Source organism: Electrophorus electricus, chromosome 1 (genome assembly GCF_013358815.1).
Source record: "Electrophorus electricus isolate fEleEle1 chromosome 1, fEleEle1.pri, whole genome shotgun sequence".
Lineage (NCBI taxonomy): Eukaryota > Metazoa > Chordata > Actinopteri > Gymnotiformes > Gymnotidae > Electrophorus > Electrophorus electricus.
The window spans coordinates 1,449,486-1,473,598 of NC_049535.1; the positions used below are offsets into that span (position 1 = coordinate 1,449,486).

The 24,113-nt window shown below is 40.4% G+C and overlaps 1 protein-coding gene across 1 annotated transcript; it reads left to right on the forward strand.

Annotated features, from left to right (window-relative positions):
• The first annotated feature begins 2,120 nt into the window (after positions 1-2,120).
• On the forward strand, positions 2,121-23,339 carry alx4a (ALX homeobox 4a). The gene is made up of 4 exons (XM_027007450.2): positions 2,121-2,559; positions 14,647-14,960; positions 18,975-19,103; positions 20,034-23,339. The coding sequence occupies exons 1-4, from the start codon at positions 2,214-2,216 to the stop codon at positions 20,349-20,351; spliced, it is 1,107 nt and encodes a 368-aa protein (XP_026863251.2). The 5' UTR covers positions 2,121-2,213; the 3' UTR covers positions 20,352-23,339.
• Positions 23,340-24,113: the final 774 nt, after the last annotated feature.

The window sequence follows — 24,113 nt, forward strand, 5'->3', positions numbered from 1 at the left end:
ACATTTTCTTTCAAACAGACATTTGGCTTTTCGCGTGTATTGAATCACAGGAAATATCTTACTATGTATTTTCAAGATTCAGTTCTTTATAGATTATGGTAATCCAACGGGAACAAAATAACCAATATAACCCAGGATGTTCAAATTACGTTTTCACCTTTTCCGTTTACACTTGCTCATGAGAGTATTTTAAAGAATTATTTAATATAGTTTAAATTATTTTTTTAATGCTAAATATTAATTTTTATAGGTAAACACACGTAACTATTCTATATGATTTTAAAGTCTGTAGTATTAATACATAAACAATATTAGTTGTCTAAACAAAATATTTAAGGTCGAAAGGCTCGCTTATCTCCTGAGATGAAATCCCCTCTACCGAGTTCTCGAAACGCCTTACAACGATCTTACGGAGTATCTCATTATCTAACATCACGGGTCATTTCTCAAAGTCTAGCTAGGTGATCCTCAACCTCCCATGACCTGGAGGTGCCTTAGACCCGAATAAGGACAACGCAGCTCGTCTGTAACGCGGAGCAACTGCTAAGCGCTACATACATGAAATGAGGTCACCTTGCATGCGTGGTTTAATATAATTGCAATTGCAAATTGCATTTTGGGCGAACCCACCCAAAATGTCTTGCCGATTCTATCATCGTTCTGCAATATATTTCCATGTCACAAATCGTACTGAATAGGGATTTTAAAAAGTAGAATTCTCAAATACATATAGGAAAACTGACAAGTAATTGTTATAGTCGTAAGAATGAATGGCATACTTTGCGCGATAATGCTCACAACTCAATATAAAGGTATGACGATATTTAAAGTCGAGAGAACACAATGATAGCAATGTGTTATACAAATTTGTTAAAATTGATGTACAACGCATATGAGTTATAGACACAAACCACATCGAAGGAAGTTCAAAAAGGAAAATTTCGAAGAATTGCATTATATATTGAATTAATATTGTAATGTCCGTCCAACAATATATATTATATATGAATGGAATATTCCCAGTAACTGTAGTAGTTGAAGTGCACTGTAGTAAAAGATGTGGAGACATTAAACATTTCAATGAAGTACGCAATGTTTCAGAAGAAGCAGGATGTTGCAGACAGAGGTCATTCATCGACTGTCCTAAACCTTGTGTGTGTGTGTGTGTGTGTGTGTGTGTGTGTGTGTGTGTGTGTGTGTGTATATATATATATATATATATATATATATATATATATATATATATATATATATATATATATATATATATATATATATATACAATACATACATGCGCCTATAAATGGACCGTAATGAAACGTATATCATTTATTGAATTTAGTTTTTTTTCACGTCTTATTTTGACATCACTAAGGTCCTATGTCCTTATTGTTAAAATGGTGAAGGTTAATTTCAACGTGGTATCACCGGAGGAGAATAATCATCCGATCTGAATGATAGTTCCGCGGGGACGGGGATGAGGACTCTTTAAGGGACAGAAAGATAAGACGAAGTGGAGAGCTCAGACAGAAAAAGTGATTATCAAGAGTGAGACAAAATCTCTTAAGAACTTGACCACTAGAATGATCACATTCAGTTATACGACAAATAAATATCTAGAAAAATCCGAAAACTAATGTTTAAATAATGCTCAGTGGTGTGAATAAGGTAATTCGTGAAAAACTTGCCAGTTGCCACAATAAATTCATCCCTGTGTTGCCCTTCACATTCTGTCAGTTATATTCATATCCTAATTACATTAATGTCATGTGTTAAGTCCCCCCACAAATTTCCAACAAAACCTTCTTCTAAGCAAAGCTCTGACCTCACCCATTCATTTCATCTACATAATAACCGAAGAGTGGTCTTGCCATCAAGTCCGAAGAGCTCTGTGAAGCAAATACAGAAGAGATCTGGGTTGCATCTTCCAAAGAAAGACGCATTTTTGTTACTCCTCTAAACCTTAAGGGGGCTTTTTAAGCTTTTGGTCAGCTTGCAGTTTCTGGAAAACATCTGAATCATTTTATAACCAAAGCCAGCTGCTGCGCCAGTGCACGTGCGAGTTTGTGCGCGCGCGTGTTCGGTCGTAGGAGGGAGAGGGAGAGAGGGAGAGAGGATCTGCTTCCCTTGCTCTCCAAAAAGGAAATAAAGGGAAAAAAAAACAAAAACCGTTGGACGTCTTTTTTTTCCCCCCGTTAACTTTTTTTTTAGGAATGAACGCTGAGACGTGCGTTTCATACTGCGATATGACATCCATGGATTCATATTATAGCCCGTCGGCAGCGCAAGTTAGGGATCTCCAAGCGAACCCGTTCAGGACATTCCAAGCGAGTGATACCAAATACAGCCCCACTTTCCTGACCAACAAGGCTCAGGCTTACGGGGAAAAGTCTCGAAGCCCGTTCCAACAGGAATGCCAGTCACTGGAAGCCACTGCTGGGGAAGGCACCTTTAACAAATACCACCTCTTCATGCAGAGGTCCTCTTGCAAAACTCCCCCTGAAGGCAACAAAGTCCAGCAGGAAAGCGCGCACAACGGAGGGCTCATCTCTTGTTATGGTGAGTTTTCAGAGAAGCACATTCTTACATACGCGGAAAAACTTCGAGATGTCTAGCGGTCTCTGGGAAGTACTGTAGTTCTGCCTCAAAAGGACTAGCGGTCTGTGGGATGTAGGTGAAAATCATTCGCTCTCTTAAAAGGGTCCAAGTGTGATGTTTTCTTAGAAATACAGCAGACGGAGACTGCAGACATACTAGTCTATGTAACGTTGCGTAAGATGCGTAGAGTTAGGCGTCGTAGGCTACAGATGCGTATGGACACAAATATGATAAGTCTAGTGTTGTCATTGCTGCAACTGTTAATAATATTGGTACTCATCAAAGTAATAGTCACTTCTCTAATACAAAGTAAATACTATAGACTTCACAACGTACTGCTAATATTGTTCTTAAAATGATCCTAGTAACACGATTATGAGGACACATAACCTTGAGGACTATTAAATTGGCCTTTTAAAGCGTGAATTAAATTATATATATAATGCGATAATCTGTTACGATCTTTAATATTAAAACTGAATCGGACAGTTGAATTTAGACGTTTTCAGATGTCAACTACGTGAATTTACCTATTTTAGAGGTTTTTAATAACACACCAAATACTATTGCGAAAGTATTTGTGCTCCAGTGACAACCAAAATGATAAAACATAAATATAAAATTAAAATAAAGGAGGATTGAAACGAAGACTTATTTTCATGCAATTCAATATTGCACAGATCAAATTAAAAAGGTTTCTGGTTACAAGACATCCGCTTGCGCGCTCGTGTTGCCTAGAAGTGATATGCGTGCGCGTGAAGAACAATAGGTTCAGCCTATGACCCTTGTCTTTAACACAGCTGGAAAGAAAAAGCTGTAATGCAGTTTTAATTGCTAAAATGGAAATGCAAATCATACTCCTGTGTGTGTGTGTGTGTGTGTGTGTGTGTGTGTGTGTGTGTAACATCCTTTAGAACTTTTTAAAAAGAAATTAAAAACGAATTTAAAATAGCTTCAAATGTGCTCAAAGCAAGTGGGATATTTTTAATAGCAATAAATTACAGCCTTTAAAAACGCACTTAAGACTGTGTTTTTAACATAATCTGTCGGCCACCGCACAGAAACTTGCATGATGAAGACAAAAATAACTTCCCACGTTTCTACATATTGGACAATTGCACAAATTGAATTGCTTTTCGTGACGTGTGAACAAGTTATGGATTTGAGTAGTGTTATTAAGATGTGGAAACGTATAGCACAACCATTAAGAGATGCATCTCAAATAGCTTTCGAAGTTAATACAAAAAAGACCTCACTAAAACAGCATATTGACATCACGACATCAGCGCTACTGAACCGATAAGAAACGCAAGCTAAGGCTAAATGTCTGCTATCACTTTAACTTAGTTGGGAACAGAATTTTAACCTGCAGTCTCGTGCGCAAAAACTCCAGGCTCCATAATGTAATAAAAAAAAATGTTTAAAATGCCCCCACCGACACCCCACCAGAAAGGAAAAGAAACTAAGGCTGTAAACGTTTTGGTCCATGTTTCTTGGATAAGTAGCATGTGTAGCCATAAAACGATTTTATTTCCAACGTAATAAAAGACCGTTTAGTGTTTTCGCATTTGTCAGGAAAATACCGCGTAGCTTTATGTTACAGAGCTTGGAAGGATCGTCACTCAAGTCTTAAGATGCTACACAAGATATTAACTCAGGAGAGGCAAGAATGATCACGACAGGAACAGTTCTGTCGTAGCAGACTCGGATGTTTTTTCATTATACTCAATCTTCCACCACACTAAAATCTGACAAATATAAAGACTGCTTCAGTACATCTTATGTTCAGCTGATGTGAGCTGTACGATTTCAAGAATCTATATGTTTGCGTGAAAAATAGTGAAATATGTCCTTAGCCCTTATCTGACACCAATGCTAAAACAAAACAGCCAACGCAAGGAGCATCTCGGGAACTTCACAGAGTTTTCCCATTTGCCTTCCACGTGTGAAACAGCACATAAAGGAGAGTTTGATCCCTCCATCTGGAAAAACATATTTCATCCGTATTAAGGATTTAAGAGTTGGGATAACAGAATAAAATAAACTTGCTTGCTATAATCTTTCAACTCTTTCAGGGATAAGACTGCAGTGTGTGCTTTCAAGCTAATGACAGCGCAAGCGTCTGACTGCAAAGTATGCGAGTAGTTACGTAAAATGTTTTTTTTTTAAAAACTATTTAGCTGCATGTGTATTATGTCAGGTAATAAACTAACCGGTGGTTAATTACCTCACGGACCCCTAGAAATGGTCAGTTGTTCAAAGATTCGTTACTTAGATCAAAATTAATTTTCAAAAGGACCTTCGCATGTCTGTGTAGCGTGTAGGCCTACACTACAGATGTCACTGGGATGATTGTGATGAGGTGAGGAAGGCCAAGCTGAATATGTCGTAACGTAAGATAACCCAAAATGTTCATCTTTCCTGTCAGAGTTGACATTGATGAATTAATGTACGGTGAGGTCTCGGGATTATACTTGTGCTCGTATGTCCTATTCAGGACACTTAACCATTTCGTTGTAGTTTCGAATCAGTTATCAATAAAACAGTACAGTGCAATCAACAAACAACAATACCCTAGCTACAACTAGCCTAGCAACAACACACAAAATAATAATAATAATAATAATAATAATAATAACCATTATGAATCGCTCAGACCTTACTTTAGGATTGTATAGGCAATATTTTAACCTTGCTCTCATAAACACGCAAAATGATAAAGCGGTCAATCTGTTCATACTGAAATAATCGCTGTAAATGCATGACTTATCACAGCTATTGACATACATGAAAATTAACGTCGGCCTGTTGCACAGATGGTATTGAAGCAAAGTAGTTCCGCGGACGAATACACACGGCTCGAATGGAAACCCTAAAGATTATGAATGAGGTTATTGATATAAACGAAAAAACAAAATGAAGGTGAAAAAACTACAGTAATGTAATTTTAGGTCTATTCTATATTTCCCCTGCCAGTTAACACAGATCTAAAGGTGACGCAGCGCGTGTTCTCTCCGCGACAGAAGGCCCACATTAATACACTTTTAATAATTATCCGCTCAGTCATAAAAAGGTTCATAAGGCCTTATTTACTAAAATACATGTTGCAAAAATACATAGTGTAAATTCTTTCCTGTAGTATAAATAATGTATAGCTTACATCTTACAGTAGGTTACTGTACATACAGCTTAGCTTGTGAAATCGCAAGAACGGCTAGTAGTAATAGTCTACAGAAATAAAGCAAACATAAAATAAAGCCATTTTCTGATAAATACTAAATACAAACAGCATTTCTTGTCATTTCCGATATGTAAATGCAAAATAACCGTACGTCTGAATTAGGAATTAATGAACAGCACATTTAAAACACATAAGAAATGTGTTCTGTTATGTTTACTAAATTAGCGACTATCCCGTTCTCTAAATTAAGCACGCGGGGACAGGGTAGACTGTTGCAAAATGGAGCAATTTGAGCATAATAGCCGGCAAAAAAGAAGAAAAAAAAAAAAACTAAATAGGTCAGAACGAGTAGCTCAAACGCACTCTCAGGTTAAGGAGCTAATTTAGAAAATTGTCTTTTAGGAGGGATATATGAATGGATCACTGTAATTGATATGGAGAGGTTAGTGCGCTGCGCGCGGCGTAGGCAATGGGCAAATTGAAAACACATTTTTTAACCATTTATTCAAAAACCTGTAAAGGAGCGTGTTCAGGTCTGTTGTGCCGTTTTTGAATAATTTTGCAGGGCATTTATGCTAACATTCAGGACGACCACAAATCTTGCTCTCTCCAGATGGTGTTCTGCGCATAGGGGCTGTCAGTCGTTCCTGTGCACGCTTCACCAGTTGAAAAGACAGTCAGATGCAAGGTAGCTTAATGTGGAGTCAGACAGCTGTTGATATATCGCATATAAACCGCATGTAAATAAGTAAATAATAACGAGGCTTTAAAAATACAGGGAATAGGTAAACGCAACAAAAATGCTAATTGTTGGACACAGTATATAGCGCAACATATTTTTACAGTATAATTAATTGTTGGACACAGTATATAGCGCAACATATTTTTACAGTATAATTACAATTAAATTCCAATTTTACTCCGTAATTTTAATTATACAAACACAGAAAATAAATTGTGCACACAAAAACCCATCATACAGCTGCGCACAAGAACAGCACACTACAACTGATACAAACTGAGAATGGATATGTTCCACGTTTTCACCTCAGCACACTCAGTCTTACTCCGTGATTTCTAACAGGAAGCCAGATCGATTCCTTTTCATTGGTTAATATAAATAACAAAAGCAAACCGAAAACGCGAAGGTGCAGCCGTTCGGTAATATCCAATAAATCTCGCGGCCGACCACATCTCGGACTCATTGAGTCTTTCAGATAGCTAATAAAGATGGCTGTGGTGCCCGGACTCTACAGGAGTCATTAATCTGAGTCAGATGTACGTTACCAAGTGACCTATTTTTTCCAGACAAGATGAGGCCAAAAACCAAAGGGAATCCCTTAAATGTCAAGGGGTGACTGGTTTGTGTAACCCCGTTAAATGAAGGCCTTGAACAAATACACACGATGTCTTCAGTACACTATTAAGCTTCAGGTTTATTTGTGGTGGCAATGACCACACTATTGTGGCCCTCTAACTCACAGGGCACAAATTAACACATTATCTCAGACCTTATGTATGTTCATTAAAACTTGGTTTAGGAGAAAAGTATTTTGGCTGTAAATCAGAGCCAAACAAAATTTAAAATAAATGCCTCGGTAACAATTTTATTTACAAATTTTGGACCAACCAGTAATTCACACTAATATTCATCTCTAATCAATGTCTCAGGGAGGTAAACGGAACAGAAATGTGACTTTGAACAGCATGAACCCCAGGCCTCCAGGGCTAGGGTTTCTTCATTCTCTTCTAGTTTAGAGCATTAGTCTGAGTATATGAGGTTCACACACAACTTTGTGGCCCACTGACCCAGCTGGGTACCCAAGCCAGATGCTAAAAAATAAATAAATCTTCATATCAGGTAGGGGGGTAGTCGGAACTGTGGATCTGACGAATTTTTGGAGGTACACCAATTGTACTGAATTGAGTGAGAAAAAAGATCTGTCACATAGTTCTTTGTTCAGATCCAATCAAAAGACCCTTGAGATGATGGCATGAATTTCCATAAGATTTATCACAACATCTATTACACAAGCACTGAATGAGCAATACCAGATCAATTATATAAGCAGTATCCAGTTTATTAGAAGGGTCTATTATTGAATTTTTCTGTCAAGCATTATATTACTACTACTACCAAGCAATATGACTGTTAAGCATTCACCTTTCAACTGGAAAGGCAGATCATTATACAGAATGCATTTTTAAAAATACCTGCTAATTTATATTTAGTTGAAACACATAAATGTTATGATGTTATAATGATGTTGGTGGTAAAATGTGTTCAGCATGTAAGGACTGATACAAGACTGTATCTGAAAAGAATCTGTGTGTGTACAATGCTTTGAGCAGTGGGCACATAAACAGGCTGCTTGCTTGATATGTCGCACAAAGACAAAGCTTCTCGAACTTTTCTGATGTGCATTTATTCTGCACACAAGGTGAATCATGCATTTAGCCTTCACTGTGCACATGATCAGTATAAATTTGTGATAAATATAATTTCTAATTTAAGACACTTCTAAAATACTAACATGTTCTCTTCTAAGATACAAATACTAAATTCACCAGAAAAGTGATTTTATGGATAATATAAAAAATATTCTCTCTTTTTTTGTTGTTATTTTAACTAAGTCAGGGACAAAATTATCTAGTTACAAATAGGTAATGAACATAAGCACAATAAATCACCCTGTTTGTAGAAAGCAGTTAAACCACTAACACTGACTTAAGCACAAATATAGAATTATATTATTGAGCTTTTTAATTAATTCTTAATTCTATCATTTTTTAATTATCCGGTCCATAAATAATGCTTAGAATAAGTGAATAACTGTATTTATTTAGATAGTAGAGATGAACTGTTAGCCACAGGTAATGTAATTAAACTGTTATAATGGATATACACTGTGATAAACGGATTTAAAGATCACACTTTGATCTAGGATCCCACATTCACATTCCTTCAGCTCTGGAAGTGACCATCAGCAAGTGAGGAGTGTGGCTGAATCAAGAATCAAAATAATAATGATTTTAATATCTAATTTATTTATTTACACAATTATTGATTAGAAACAACAAAATCAAAACCATAACAATTGTAGGGGCGTGAAAGTTTTGTAGCATGTACAGAAATTACTAATAATAATAAATGGAAAGCCATGAAAGCCAAAGAAAATCACATAAAACATGATGATTCGGCATTAACTATATTTCATTGAAATGATGTAATATAAACATTGTACTGAGTTTAATTGTAAATTATATCTCATATGTATTTAAGTAAATAGCAGATGTATTTATGCAAATACATAAATTAAAAATTTCAGCTACATTTATATAAATAGCCTGCAACCTTATGACTACAAAAGCAAAACCACACACACCATGCTATTGTCGAGTCCATTCTTTTAGCCGAGCGAGAAAAGCGACGTCAACCTTACGCTTAGCAACACATACAGAAGATAATGGGAACCAGTCCCACAGGTTCCCTGTAGCTGAAAGAAAAGGCATATTTCTGTAGGTTGTTAGTTTAAGGAGCGGTGACAAGGACCCAGGATCGTCTTACCACTTAGATCCCTTTTTAGCTTTACAATTTACCTTAGTCTCAGTTTGCATGTCAAGGCAACAGAGGAATATCAGACTGCATCAAAGACCAGGCACCAAGTTCAACTAGGACGTAGTCAATCCCTGTAGATTCTGTTTGATGAACCCATATGTCCCATGTCGTTGTGTTTTGTTCCTGAGCAAAACTGATCAGGGCTGGGTTTCTCAAAGGCATTATAACACAAAAGATCATCTTTAAGTGGTTTTAGAGCCAGTATCACACTCTCTCGCCTGTTTAAGATAATCTTAACACTACAATGCACTTTTTACATTTACTTTTTTATGGCATTTCGCTGACAATTTTATCCGAAGCGATTTACAATTATGATAGAATACAACATGACCTATTGAGGGTTAAGGGCCTTACTGAGGGGCCCAACAGTGGTGTTGGGGCTTGAACCATCAAACTTCTGATTACTAGTTTAATTCCCAATCCATTTTACTCTCTCATAGCACTTCTACATGTTTCATCTCTGAAGAAAAGCAACAAGGGATTGGAAGAATACTAATTACATTTTCCCATGCGGTTAAAAAAATGACATTTTCTGAAAAGTCAGGTTTCAGAGTACAAGAGAGGGTAAAATACCATTTCACAGGGCTTCTGGTTATGACTGAATAGGCTCAGACACAGTGATCACTCTGTCTGTCAGAATTCCATTACACTCATAAAGCACATCAGTGTCTCAGTATCTCTGACTTTAAATGCTACTTGGGAGATTCCAGACTTCACTGAGGAATAAAAACTTCGATGCTAACTGCTAATCAAACACAACCAAATGAAGTGGGTGTGGTAGGAGGCGTAGGGGAAACTCTCTTAAACTGTACAGAAAGTTTTAATTGTGCAATCACTGCAGCAAAGATGCTTTCTGATGTTAGCAGAAAGCTCTGGCAGTGTTCCATAGGCTTGTCTCTGGGGATGTTCCAACAAAAACCACAGCTTGTAGTATCCACATCATTTTTACACTGGCTATTTTAAACCCCTTTTTTTGGCAAAATCACCAAATCAGCTCTTAAAGCCACAGTCTTGGGAAAGACATCTCGCAAAGCTAACTTGGTTTCAGTAAACCAGTAAGCACTTCTTTACTGACAGCCTATGTCCTGCTGGAGTGGTTTTGGTCTGGGATGCAACTGCGATTAAACCACATGTCTCCAATCACGTGTTTCAACTGAACAACACTGGAGTATAAACAGATTTAAATCATTCTGAACCATACACTCAGGGAGCCTTAGGTGAGCTAAGACAGAAGTGATTGAGCTTGAAGACGAAGTTTTAAGGAAATGCTGTGTTATCTTGCCTAGGATGCACTCTGTGCTGCTATCTGCTGGGATAAATCTTCCCCTGGGACTAGCAGTGTGTTTTCTGTGGACACCTATCAAACTGTCACAACTCTGCTTTTTTTCCCCTATTAGTCTGAGATACAACTGGACTTTATGGCAACTGCTACCTTTTCAAATTGGTGCACTTGAGCATTGGAGCACACAAAAAATGCACCTGATGTTTAGGGTGACATTTAACAAAGGAATTAACCTTCTGGAAGGTGATTTTGCAAATGGCATTTTACTCTGATTTTACTAATGGTATTGGAGGCAGTTTACTAAATAGGCATTTGACCTACCAATATGCATTATGATCAAAATAACCCCCCAAATAAATAAATAAATATATTACTTACTCTTTCCACCTGCCAAAAGCCTTTGTCAGATATTAATATTTTATGCAAGTAATTCTCATGACCTGTGTCTGTATCTCTGTCTATATGTCAGTCATAAGGATCAGAGTATCCATAGCAACAAGCTGCCTACTGTAACTTTCTTTACATTGTAGGAACAGAAAACAAACACAATTAAGGACACATATAAAGGCTGAAAAAAAAACAATTTGCACAAGTGCCCTTTACTCTAAACACACATATACATGCTATCGATTACACATGCCCTGACAGCACATTCATACTATAAATTTGTTCTATTAGTTGTTTTAATATTGAAACATTTTGGCCTTTTAAATATTTTGCTGTGAACCCTTCACAGAAACCCTGGGGTGCCTAACTTATAGTTTCTTTTATTTGACTGCTGTTGACCCTGTCCATCAGATTCCTCAATAAGCACAGAGGATGTCCTGCCGCTTTATAGCCAGTTAAATTACACTTTGATGTATTTTCCCATTTTCAACTGGGACTAAATAGCTGCCCCTTATAAAGATATGACCCTCACTAACTCAAGAGGCTGGGTGCTGACATCTTAGGAGGGAGGAATCCCTGGCGTCTACTGCAGCATCTAAAGCATTTTTAGGGCACGCAGATCTAGAAGTAGTTCAGAGTCACTGATGCAGATGTTATGAAAAGCATGCAGATCTTCCTACCACTTTGTGTTTCCTTTCCACAGCTGTTTATTCAGCCTTACTGAATGGCAGATCATTTCGACAGATTCTATCCCAAAGTCGGATGTAAATTTTCAAGCTGTAAAATGGATGTACAAGCTCTATTCTTGCTATGCAGACAGGTGTGAATCCACTGAGGTTAAATAGACAATTAGTCTCTCAGTTGAACCTTTCCCTAAACAGTATCATGGCAACAAAATCTCCACACACTAATCACTTAATTAGAAACACCTCATTGGTGTACAGTTAGAGTCTATAACCAGTCTCTTTCTATGCAGTTGGTATTATCCATTCTATCATCTCCATGCTTATTTCAGTGGTCAGTTTCTGACTACAGGACTGTTGTTGCATGATGACCATGTTCAACTCATCCAGTTACACTGACATGGGCCAAACACCAAAACACTGGGCTACCAGCTCAACACCCACCACCATCTTATTACCACATCAGTCTTAACGCTGTGTTAATGGCTTACCACCTAAACAATATCCAACCAACAGCAGGAAACTTGGATACAGAGTTGAGATTGAAATGACATCTTATACCAATTGTAAACACAGTATGTCACTTCTCAGGTAGGGCTGAGCCACACAGAGATAAACACTCACCTCCAGACATCCATCTCTGCGGCGGAGAGTGAAACCTTTAGGTTTACCACCTACTTCCAAGTATTCTTCCATAGATTTAAAACACTGAGAGTAACGTACAAATTAAGGAGCAAATATATCACTTTGAGTATACTTTAAAACTAATACTGATAATTTAATCAATGTCCTAAATATTAAGAATGTTATAAAATACAGTAGATAAAAGGGAGTCCTTTCTTGGTATCATTTGGGTTATGAGGTTCTTCCACAGTCCCAGTGACCCTCCCATTCCCCTTTGTTCTTGGTTCCAGTGAAGTCTGGGGATTTGCATTAGCACAACCCTGCTGTCGCACTACTGCCCTCTTCAACCACTGCTCCGCTCCAAAACTTTCCCGTTCTGACAGAAACAATTTGCAGTGAGGTTTTGTGCCTAAAAGGCAGGTCATGTTACTCACCCAGATGGAGGAGCTCTGGGGGCAGCCGACCGCTGTTCACCTTGGGCAATACGAAGCCTCACAGGCAAGCTCAGTCGCACCGAATAACAAGTAAGGGATTGTCACAATACTCCGTGTTTGCCAAAAGCCATCAGTGACATGAGCCTTTGATCGCCAGTCACCGATTTCAATGTGAAGGCAAGACGGGCGAGGCATCCAAAGCCACGGGCCAGAAATACTTATGTTTGAATAAATACGCTTACTCCCTCTCACTTAACAGGATATGTCAGTCCTGGACAGGAGGCCATGTGGGAGACATTATACGTCCAGGCCTGGCCCCGTGTCTGTGGGGACTGGAGCTGCAGGGACCAGAGAAGTTAGCCTGCCCTTGTGAGGCAGCTCTCGCACGACCTGCCCTTCAGAGCGGAGCAAATGCAGACTCTTGGGCATATTTATTGACATAACTGAGTCAAATGGTTCTGCCTCTTTCAAGTACCACTCCCACAGCTCCCAGCGCTCCCAACCTAAGTGAATGTAACAGTCTGGTATTTTAACGCTGAAGGCAAAGAAGTCTGAAGAACGCCTTTTAGCATGATTCTGGGAAATGTTCCATGGGTTCAACCTGACCATGTACTAACCCCAATACTGTTGTTCCTTCAAACCATTTCACAGGCAAAACCACTTCAGCTGTGGGTCAATGCAGCTGTTATCTAGAGGCCTAAGGCAGGCATGGTTCCTAGCTTGGTATATCACTAGTTGGAATTTTGGATCAACATTCTCTGCACCCAGTAGCACAGATTCTTACCTGTGTAAAGAATGCCAGAGCCTTGTACCCACACAAGTGTGTTCCAGGTCTAACTTCAAGTCTTCATTCAAGCAACAAATGAGAAACAAATGAGTTAGAACTGCACTCATGCTTACTGGAATCTGTAAGGTCAAGGACTCTAGCTCAGCTGCTAATCTCCAAGTTATGTCTTTTTCCATATATTGCCTGTTAATGGCTGGGATTTGCCATCACTTGTTGTTCCATCAGACCATTTCAATGGGCAAAACCACTTTATCTGTGGCTCAGATCAGTTTTTCCAGCACTGCTCCATTGTTAGGTACACACAAATTATAGGAGCACACAGAACTGTACTAGAAATATGGCATAACATGTTAAAATCCATTTATCTGAGGGAATTTATGACCGGCAGGCTGACAGAGGTTTCACAGCTGAGCTGCTTTGCGTTTCCAGTGGCTTCACACAGAAAATTACTACGCCAGAGTGCTGTTGCTGACTTAGCTTTGCTCCAACACTGCTGAAGAGCCACAGACCACGTGGACGTACGAGTCCTGCCCCCAACACCGAGCGGTACCCGGGCACAGGGGCAGGAAACACTGCAATTTTCTCTCAGCCTGCAATTACAGCCAGTGTATCTGTTTCATATGAGCTCTTGATTTACGAGCTGAGACTGGCAGCCCAAGCTGCAGCGAGTCAGACATGTTTAGATATTACAGCACAAGCCACAGGACTGACATGCGCCGTTGTTTGAGGCACTCGACTGACCTATCAAAGAACCCTGTGTAGCAGTTTGATGTAATGATGCACAATTAGCCAATCCCACGCTGCAAAATGCTGGCATCTGTGTACCACTGAGAGGATAAAAATGTGAAATTAAATTTATATATTAAACCTAATTTTTCTTTTTATTCTTAAATCAGTTGGTCATTTTATGCTCTCCAGGATCATTCACCGTTCAGAGCAATCTGACCGACTCACTGATCGACAGGTTCTCAAACTTCAATGCTATATGTCTACCTGGGAAAAAAAAAGGGGGAGACGACGCTAATTTCTTTTCACCTTCTTCCATTTCCAGGTAAAGACAGCACAGGGTTGACAGACTCAGAGTTACCTCCAAACACCGACTCTGCAGGGATGGAGGGAAGCTACCTCAGTGTGAAAGAGCCAGGAGCCAAGGGGCCACAGGAGAGACCCAGCTCCGAGCTGGCCTCCTCCCTGGACAAGGCTGAAGGAGAGAGCAACAAGGGGAAGAAACGCCGCAACCGCACAACCTTCACCAGCTACCAGCTGGAGGAGTTGGAGAAGGTCTTCCAAAAGACACACTACCCTGACGTGTATGCCCGAGAACAGCTGGCACTGAGGACTGACCTCACAGAAGCCCGAGTGCAGGTAACATGCACATTACTGCTCTGGCCTTCCATGTTTCTCCCCATATCAATCGGTTGTTATACACAGCAGGACCTCCTCAGAATCTCTGCATCACCTTCTAGATGAGGGTGAACAAACAGAGAAGTCATCGCTGCCAGCACTAATCCATCACCACCTTCTAATGTCCTTTATGCAAACATTTCATCACAAGCATCAGATATTTTTATGTTAAGTTTGCTAAAAGCACAAAGCACAGGGGTCATTTATTCCTTAAGTGAGAAAATGCTACAGGGCTCAGGAAGCGTGAACACGGGAAAGAAACTTGAAATGACTCGTTATCTCTCGCACGGCGACCAAGAGGGAGAAGGACAGATTGTGTATGATCCGTCAGATTATACCTACGGCATTCCCCAAACCTCCGCACCCTACCAAGGTCTGGAAAACCCACACATCTCACACTCCACCCCTTACCCACTTATTTGCATATAATCCTTCTACGACTACCACTGCATTCCAGTCCTGACTGACAGACAGGGAGACCTCTCATCTGGCCCCACATGCACACTTTACTAAGAACCCCGGGATTTTCACTGTTTGTTTTCATTAATGTCCAGCTCAGGAAAGAATGTGTCCCTCCCTATTCTCAGGGGTAGGTGAGGGAAGCTGGCTTGGGGCTTTGGAAGTGATGAGGTTAGCTCATATCCTAAAATGTCTCTGTTGCTCTGGATAAACAACAAGAATAACGTTGACAGCCACAGAACCTTTCTTTATTCAGCCTGATGGGACTTTTTCAAGCATCATAAGAGAATGGCGATCATTGACATCTCATAACTGCATGTATGGCCTTATAACTGAGCTCCTCCATAAAGGTCTCTTTTGCTTTCCCCTAACTACTCTGCTGTGAGTAGAAATAACTGAATATGTGAAATAATTTGCTGTGGATATTCTTAAAATATTCCATACTGTCAACATACAGAACCACACAAATGCAATACAAAAGGTTAATAGCCAAGATCCAAATGAATTTAGTAATTCAATTATGTAGATTGTATCAACTCAAAGCTTAAATGAGATATATAAGGTAGCACTGCTACTGGGGGCTTTGCTTACCAAATAGTGGATGTGTGGGGAGACTGATAGTACTCCAGAAACATTAAAAACATGAAAGGCTATGACCGTTAAAAACCTGCCCCAACCACTGCATCACAGTTTCATATGACAGAATTATCTGAAAAGGAAATGAAAATGTAATGGAAGAAACACATCCCAAATTGAGCTAGCCAAACCACTTGGCTGCTTTTACAGTTTTAGCATCCACATCATTACTACTCAGACCTGCAATTATCTGTCTCAGATACTTATATCAGTGAGGTTGTAAATGAATGAATGACTAAAGCTCTATCAACTGAAAAAATAAATGAAATACTTTATCTGAAGCACATGCATTGATTATCTGAAGAAATTCTTGTTTCTTGGGGAAAATAAGTTTTCATCAAGTATAAAAAAAAGCACGTGCACACACAAACACACACACACACACACACACACACACACACACACACACACACACACACACACACACACACACACACACACACACACACACACAAGGAACCCTAAAAGGTGCATGCAAGTGACAGCAGAGTCAGACCATCAATCTCAAAGCTGCTCCTGACATCAAAGCAGCTCTTTCAGCCTTTCTGCTGGGCAGAGTTTAGTGTTGCCGTTCTCCCTCTGCTAGTGCCGGAACATAAATAAGGTCGCACAATAAGCCCCTGAGCTGCTGTAGCTGTCAACGTCTTTACCAATTACTGCGTTGCTACTCTGCGCGTTCAGCATGCAAAGACACTCTTTGGCAACAAGCCACTTTTTAAGCGAATAAACAAACAAAATTGTACAGATAGTGTTGGCAGAATCCAGTGAACATGCAACAGTAGGTCCATGGAAGACGGCTGGGAAGAAGGAAGAGTAAGCAGGATTCTGTGGGACATATCCAAGTGAACTATGCTCCCAAACAATCCTCCCTCAGAGTTTTGGCCTCTCGCTCTGCTTGCGTCTCTGGTTCAAAGGCAGACTTTTAGTGGGAGCAGAGCCTCTGCTCCCCTCCGCACAAGCCCGTCTTTGGGAGACGAGCGAGGAGTGGACTGAGGGGATCTGTGCTGCTCTGTCGTCTGAACGCCTTTCTGAGACTGGAGGAGCAGCGTCACAAAGCCGGGGGGCTTAGGCATCAGGAAATTAAACACAAAATGAAAACAAGCTCCGGTGCAAACCCGTTCGCATCTTGGTTTTTAATTTCCCAACTTGCCTGCTAAGATTTATCAAGGGGAAAAGTGTCAGAGTAAAAGATAAAACTAAAGCAGGAGGAAAGTTGGGAGAATTATTTAATTATTTTTTTGTACTGCTGCACAATTCATTACATCGGTCTCACAGCAAAGTTCTCTAGTGGCTCTCAATAATTTGAATGATTCAAATACCCAAATGAAATGTAAGCTGAAAAGTGAAAAAAGCCGAAAGTGTTCTTTTTCCAATCTATTAAGTTCCAAAAACACATGATGTGAAGTCAAGGGACCGTGATGTCCACCATGACATGAGAAGCAATCAGGAGAAAAGCGTGACCGTGCTGCGCAGAGTCCAGACAGCACGGGTGACGTCTATCTTTTTGGCTGAGAGGGAGAAGGTCAGGCCTCTCAGACTCAGTCTCTTTTCAGATCATTTTCTTAGCCTTGGAGGGGACATTTAACCGTAACATCGCTCTGCTAAACAATGGATGTAGGATCAGTTGTCATAGGTAATTATGGCACGCTTTGGTCATGAACACATTGGCTAATCACAGTCGGAACAGAAAGGAGAGGCCGTGTAAGACTTGAAGGATCTGCGAGTATTTGTTTTGAAAGCTCATGTGAAGGCCCCCTACTCACATTGTCTGTATTACAGGCCATCCTCGCTTCTCTTTGATTGTCTGCTTCCCCTGGGAATTAGATGAATGACTGTATTATTTCACATGCATTTTAATTACGCACGAGTGCGTGAGTGTAGGGCGGGTGGAGGCAGAGGAAAATTGCATGTCAGTGAGTCTAAGAAATGCGAGTTGAATGACCAAATGATCCTCCCCAAAACCGAGTTCAAACTCTACAAAACAAAAGTGACTTTCCTTTGGAAAAAGGCCTACATTTCTATGAATCGATACATAGAAAAATAAGAAAAACAGAATTTAGGATGGAAAAGATTGTAATTGCAGCATAAGTCTATGAGAGCATTTTATCTGTAAACATCCTGTAATTCTCAACACAACAGAAGAGCCATCAACAAATTATTTAATCACAGTAAACGCTGTTACATAAACGCAAACAAAGGGAACAAAATAAAAAGTAAAAAAAAAAGAAGTAAAAGACATAGAGATGTTTTTGGGGTGAAATCATTTGGATGGTGATTGGTGATTTAGTCCCAGCCAACAGGCACCCCACTCCCACCCCTCTACCAATCCATCAGGTGAGAGATGGTGCTGGGTGGAGGAGTGACACAGTTCTCAGAGACCTCTGGCCCCTGTGGGTTCCTGCACCCCCTCCCACCTCCTGCTGCTGCCCGTGTGCCTCCGATAGGAAAAGGACTCGGAGGAGGCCATCAAAGTCTGTCAGCTTCCGCAGCATCAAACAACAGCCAGGCCTCACATTTTTCCCTCAGGAAGGGATGCTGAAAAATAATCTAGCACTCTGCTACAGCCCAGGGGAAAAGTGTGAGCTTTCTGACCAGAGTGGTTGGACCAAGAATCTAGGCACTAGGATTTCACCGACGGGTCATATGATTCCAAAATGAATCACAAAATCTTGTGTGTCCAAGTTTTCTTGATAGGGAGTACCATGAATGCTGACATTTCTTATCGAACATAATTAATGTTCTTCAGTGTCAAAATAATCTAAAAAAACAACAACAGTATTTCATCTATGACTTTCTCAGAAAAACTCTCATGCTGCTGAAACTCCTATAGTGCGCCTGTTAAACACATCAACCGTATCACTGTGTCTCTGTTCTTTGCAGGTGTGGTTCCAGAACCGCCGGGCCAAGTGGAGGAAGCGTGAGCGCTTTGGGCAGATGCAGCAAGTCCGAACGCACTTCTCCACCGCTTATGAGCTTCCTCTCCTCACTCGACCTGAGAATTACGCTCAGGTACCGTTCACTTGAAGTCTCCACTAAACACCACTATCAGACACAATGTCAGAAATCAGACTGGGTGGCACATAATAAACTAACTAAGGACAGCATGCATACTAGGTGCATATTAGGGGTATTTTAGAATAGAGGGCATGGACAGACAGCAAATGAGTTTATGGACATTATCAGAAAGAGACCGAAGTGAAAGTTAACAGGATAAGCAGCCCTCTGTAGCGTTACCGCTGTGTGGGATCAGAGGAAGACCCCTCTATGGTCTTTTGCCTCCTCCCACTCTGCCGAAGCCTCCCCAAGCCCTGGAGTAAGGTCAGCCTCGGGTCTGCGGCCGAGCGAGACACGCCCTCGTGAGAGACCGAGAGAATCCCCTGGATTTATTATGAATCTGCAGGGGGGGGCAGAGGCAGCTCTTCGGGGAGCAGGCCTGCAGCTGTGGAATGCGGCCCCGCGCACATCTGGGGCATCTCCCTGAGAGGGCTTTCATCTCCCTCTGCAGCTCCTGTGCCCCAGTGCACGGCGCTGCCCTTTCAGCCTGGCCCCGGCAGAAAGGGCGCTCCGGCGAGGCACGCGAGGTGTTGAAGTGGAGCACAGACAGGCATTCCTCCTCCGAGTGAGGTCAAGCACCTCCCACTCAGCACCAGAACCAAACGAGTGCCTCCAAGGGTCTGATAAATCTCCAAGCTTAATATCACTTGAGACCCAGTACAATATTTCAGGACAAAAAAATTAAATAAAAATAAAGAGAAGTGTGATCTTATTGTGACTGCTTTTCATTTTTCAACAATAGATCATTAATAAATCATGCACACCAAAGTGCAAGTACAGCAGTGTGTTCGTCAATACGCTGAAGTAGTTTTATTGTTGCGGTGAATTATATAAACAGCTTTTGACGATGCATACTAGCCCTGAGTCTTCTACCTTTTGTTGCAGATCCAGAACCCGTCATGGATAGGCGGTGGTAGCGCTGCATCCCCTGTGCCCGGCTGCGTTGTGCCGTGCGACTCTGTCACTTCCTGCATGACCCCTCATCCACACGCAGCGAGCGGAGTGTCTGACTTCCTGGGCGTGCCCAGTCCCGGGGCTCACATGGGACAGAGTCACATGGGAAGCCTGTTTGGGAGTCCAGGCATGAGTGCCGGTATTAACGGATATGAGCTTAACATGGACCCCGACAGGAAGTCGTCCAGCATCGCCACTCTGCGTATGAAAGCCAAGGAACACAGTGCGGCTATCTCCTGGGCTACATGACTGCCCAGTAGTCACAGCACGTGATGCCTGAGCTTCCTTTAACAACCCAGCAATACAAATTAGGCAGCGAGAAGACGAGTCATGTGCATGAATGTCAGGAAGCCACCACTGGCCCCAAGTGCACCATGGGTAACGACGAGGAGGAACAGACCCACTGGAGAAAAGAAATCTGACCCTGCAAACTTAACCTCTTAAGGAAACCCAGAGAGACTATCACTCCTAGAGAAGAAAAAGAATTAGAACAAGTTAATCCAATGGATGTAGCTTTCTCTACAATAGAGCGAGGAAGACGTTTGTTGCTCCCAAAACAAAACTATGCATCTGAAAAGGCTTCGAATTCTAAACACCCGACTCCTGCACTTACCAGCTGAATATGTAGGTCCTATTTGTAAAGAGCGTAAATGTATAGAAACAGGTCTGATCCCATTAACATTTTAAATACTTTATAGATATTCTGAATCTTGTTCCATCAGTGACATTTTCTTTAAGTGCCCAAATCTTTAACACGTACACAGGGGTAGTGCCAAATCCTCCACTCACATGTCTACAACGTACACCAAAAAGCGAGCTAAAAACACTTTCCACTTGAAGAGCTCTTGTAATGATGCAGTGAAATGGATTTGAATCTCAGGCAAGGCCAGTAGGTTAGCAAGATGATGGATCTGTGGAAATGCACAATCCTTCTCTATATCTGAATCCCAGTTTGTTTTCCCACTTGGAGAGGACCAACTCAAGATGTTTGATTTGAAGCGATGGTAACATGCTCTTGGATACACCTGTCCAATAGCTCAGCTCAACGGTCAAACTGTGTCAAACCACACAACTACTTATAGTAACGAGATGCTTCACAAAGGTTACAAATTAGAAGTGTGACACTTTTCCTATGGAGCTTCTGGATTTTTTTTCTGGTCAAGAGTTGGTTAGAAATAACAAAGACAGTAAGAAAATTAATAAAACCCAAAACGTAAAAAACTGAATATGTATCTGATCCCCATGCAAGATTATTTCAAAAATATTTACTTATTTCTGGTGTCATCCCAAGGGTACAAGGAATTTTGCAGAGTTAGCAGAGAGGGCTTTGTACTCCCTAATCTAAATATGTGAAGCGTGTAGTGTTGGGACAGCCTGAATATGATAGCCATAAGATTGGGGCAGTCTCAAATTTGACTCTCTGCTTCATTAAGTTTCTGGCTGCAGAAAACCCTGTGAGAGAAATGGGCAGCATTCCACTGTGGGGAGGGTTTACACCCCCTCTACACCACTTTCATCTTGTGACGTATGACAACACAGAACAATGATCCGACAACACAGGTCCAAACACTCTGTTCATAATAAAGTCACTGAAATATGTCCATTCCATAATGGTTTGCTTCATAGGGTTTTTTGTTTTTCCGGAGTCAGATACAGATCAGGTAAAAACAAACCTGTTTTAAATTTGGACAAGAACCTGATAGGCCTAGACCTTTGGACATGCGATTTCTAATTTTTAAAAAGAACCACATTCCCTCCATTTTGGTGGGTTGCCTTTCAGAATCCCTGATCTTCAAACCTGACCTGAACAATTACACAAGGAAAAGTGACATTACCCTTCAAACATTTTTAGAGAAAATTATTCACTTGAGGGAAAGTTGATCTTATTTTGGTAAAATGGAGTGGATTTGTCATAAGAGACAGGTTTGATATATGAATCTGGTCATAAACAGAATTTAAAAATTGCGCTAAAAATTGCTTTATACTTAACACACCCAGATGTCAAAAGGGCGAGCTTTAACCATCTCATCTTTCTTAAATGTTTTCACCTTTAGAAATGGTACAAAAATATTTTTAAAAGGAAACATACTTGCCTGTAAGAGATCATCAGAAAATACAATTCATCATGCCCCTTCTTTTAAGAACATAAAAATCTTATTGCCATGACAGAATGCCTTCTTATGAGGAAAATGACATTAGTGACGTGCACTGATGACATGCGTTTCATTGTCAGTAACTCTACACGGCACTGAATCAGTCCAGTTCCACGCTGGATTCGGATCACATTTGCATTACAAGCTGCAAGTTTATGGATGTGCTGACAACTAGCAGCCCCTGACAGCGGCGATCCCTGAAGTTTCCCAGTCTTGTGGAAACACAGGTTCCACTACTCTTATCCTTGCCGTTAAGGGGTTACTTAGAGGGCAAAGCAACTATAGCTTTCCGGAGTTCTGTGAAAGGATAGTCCACACAGCTGTGCACAGGGTAAATGCAAAACAAACATGCCTTGCACATGTTTCCTCCTCAGCTGTCATGGTTGCTCTTTCAGTCCCATAATGCACTGGGCCTGGCTCGCTCTCCTGGCCAAATAACTGGCTCTCAGCAGCATTGGGTATACGCACAAGCATTACATTCAGGCAGTCTTTTTAATTAGCACCGGGACATCTGTGCATGAAGATGGTGTGACACAGCAGAGCTGTCTGTGTTCAGTGTCAGGCTCTCTTTGACTGGGAGGGGAAGAGGCTTTAGGTGGCTCAACTTCAGAAGTGAACACTAATACAGCAGTGTTCTCCATTTCACACTGAGAAATCTTGAGAATATACAGTTTTGCAGACTGATAGATATGATGACCCTAGTTCGTAATAATACTACTTTTCAGGAAAACACACACACACAAACTGTTTTTCCACCACAGGTAAAGGCCTGCGGATCCCAGATTATGAGTGAGGCCAATTTAAGTACACCTCTGTCATCCATGTCATTATAATACTACTGAAGCAGGCATATCCAAGGAAAGGAATAATATAAGGTTGATGGTTTCTTTTGTTTGTGTGTATGTGCATGTACAATTTTCCTTGTGCATGAATTAATTTTTACTGTTTAAAAATCTTTGAAAATGTAACTAATTTGTTGTAAAGTATCCTTGTGAGGAATTTAATATTATTTTGTATGTGACTGATGGTTCCGTGTTAGTTTTATAGGATTAAATGCGAGGTTTTGGTATGTAAATGGATTACATTACAGAAAGACCCCCCCCCCCCCCCCCCCGAAAGCTTCAAGCTAAACATATTGCATTTTAATTATTTACTTTCAAGCTTGTTAATATTATATATATATATATATATATATATATTGTGTGATTTACAACAGTAAGTTATTGCACTTACGTTTTTCCAATTTTGATTAGCATACAGAGTAATTTTTTGCAGTTACTGATTACTGGGTAAAATATCACTATTAAGCATCTTATTTCAAACTCCAAAATCTGATAAGCCTTTTTTCCCCTTCTTAAATTACACCATTCACATTGTTCTGACTTTCAACAGGTCATGTCAATACACAAACCCCTTATAAACAGCAATGAATGAGACCATAATTTTGTACGACTCGACAGCAAATCATAATCCAATCCCAAAACTCTCCAAGGCTCCCACTGGTTTGTCATTTCGCCACAGGCAGAAAGATTATGGTTTGTGAACCAGGATCAATTCTCAAAACTTTATCCACCATGCCACTGACTAAATGGGGGTAATGGAGATTCAAAGGAGCGCCAGTGTGGTTTAACTGGGTCATCCTGTAGTGGGAAATGACCATATTTTGACCATTTTAGGGGAAGAAAGTTCTGTTCATAGATGTTTTGAGACTTTGCGTGTTTTTCCCTCTCAATACTGCTAAATAAAAAAATAACATTAACATAGTGACTGCTCTCTTTTGTTGTACTGACACGAACTACATATTTTGGCATCTTCTGACAGATTCTATGAACAGATCAGAGCTGACGGCTTAGAAGTA

What these genes read in the sequence shown, in the direction of transcription:
- alx4a (XM_027007450.2), top strand. Translation starts at nt 2,214, where the DNA reads ATGAACGCTGAGACGTGCGTTTCATACTGCGATATGACATCCATGGAT. An exon ending in AGGGCTCATCTCTTGTTATG is followed by an intron (nt 2,560 to 14,646) that starts GTGAGTTTTCAG and finishes TTCCATTTCCAG; the next exon opens with GTAAAGACAGCACAGGGTTG. An exon ending in GACCTGAGAATTACGCTCAG is followed by an intron (nt 19,104 to 20,033) that starts GTACCGTTCACT and finishes CTTTTGTTGCAG; the next exon opens with ATCCAGAACCCGTCATGGAT.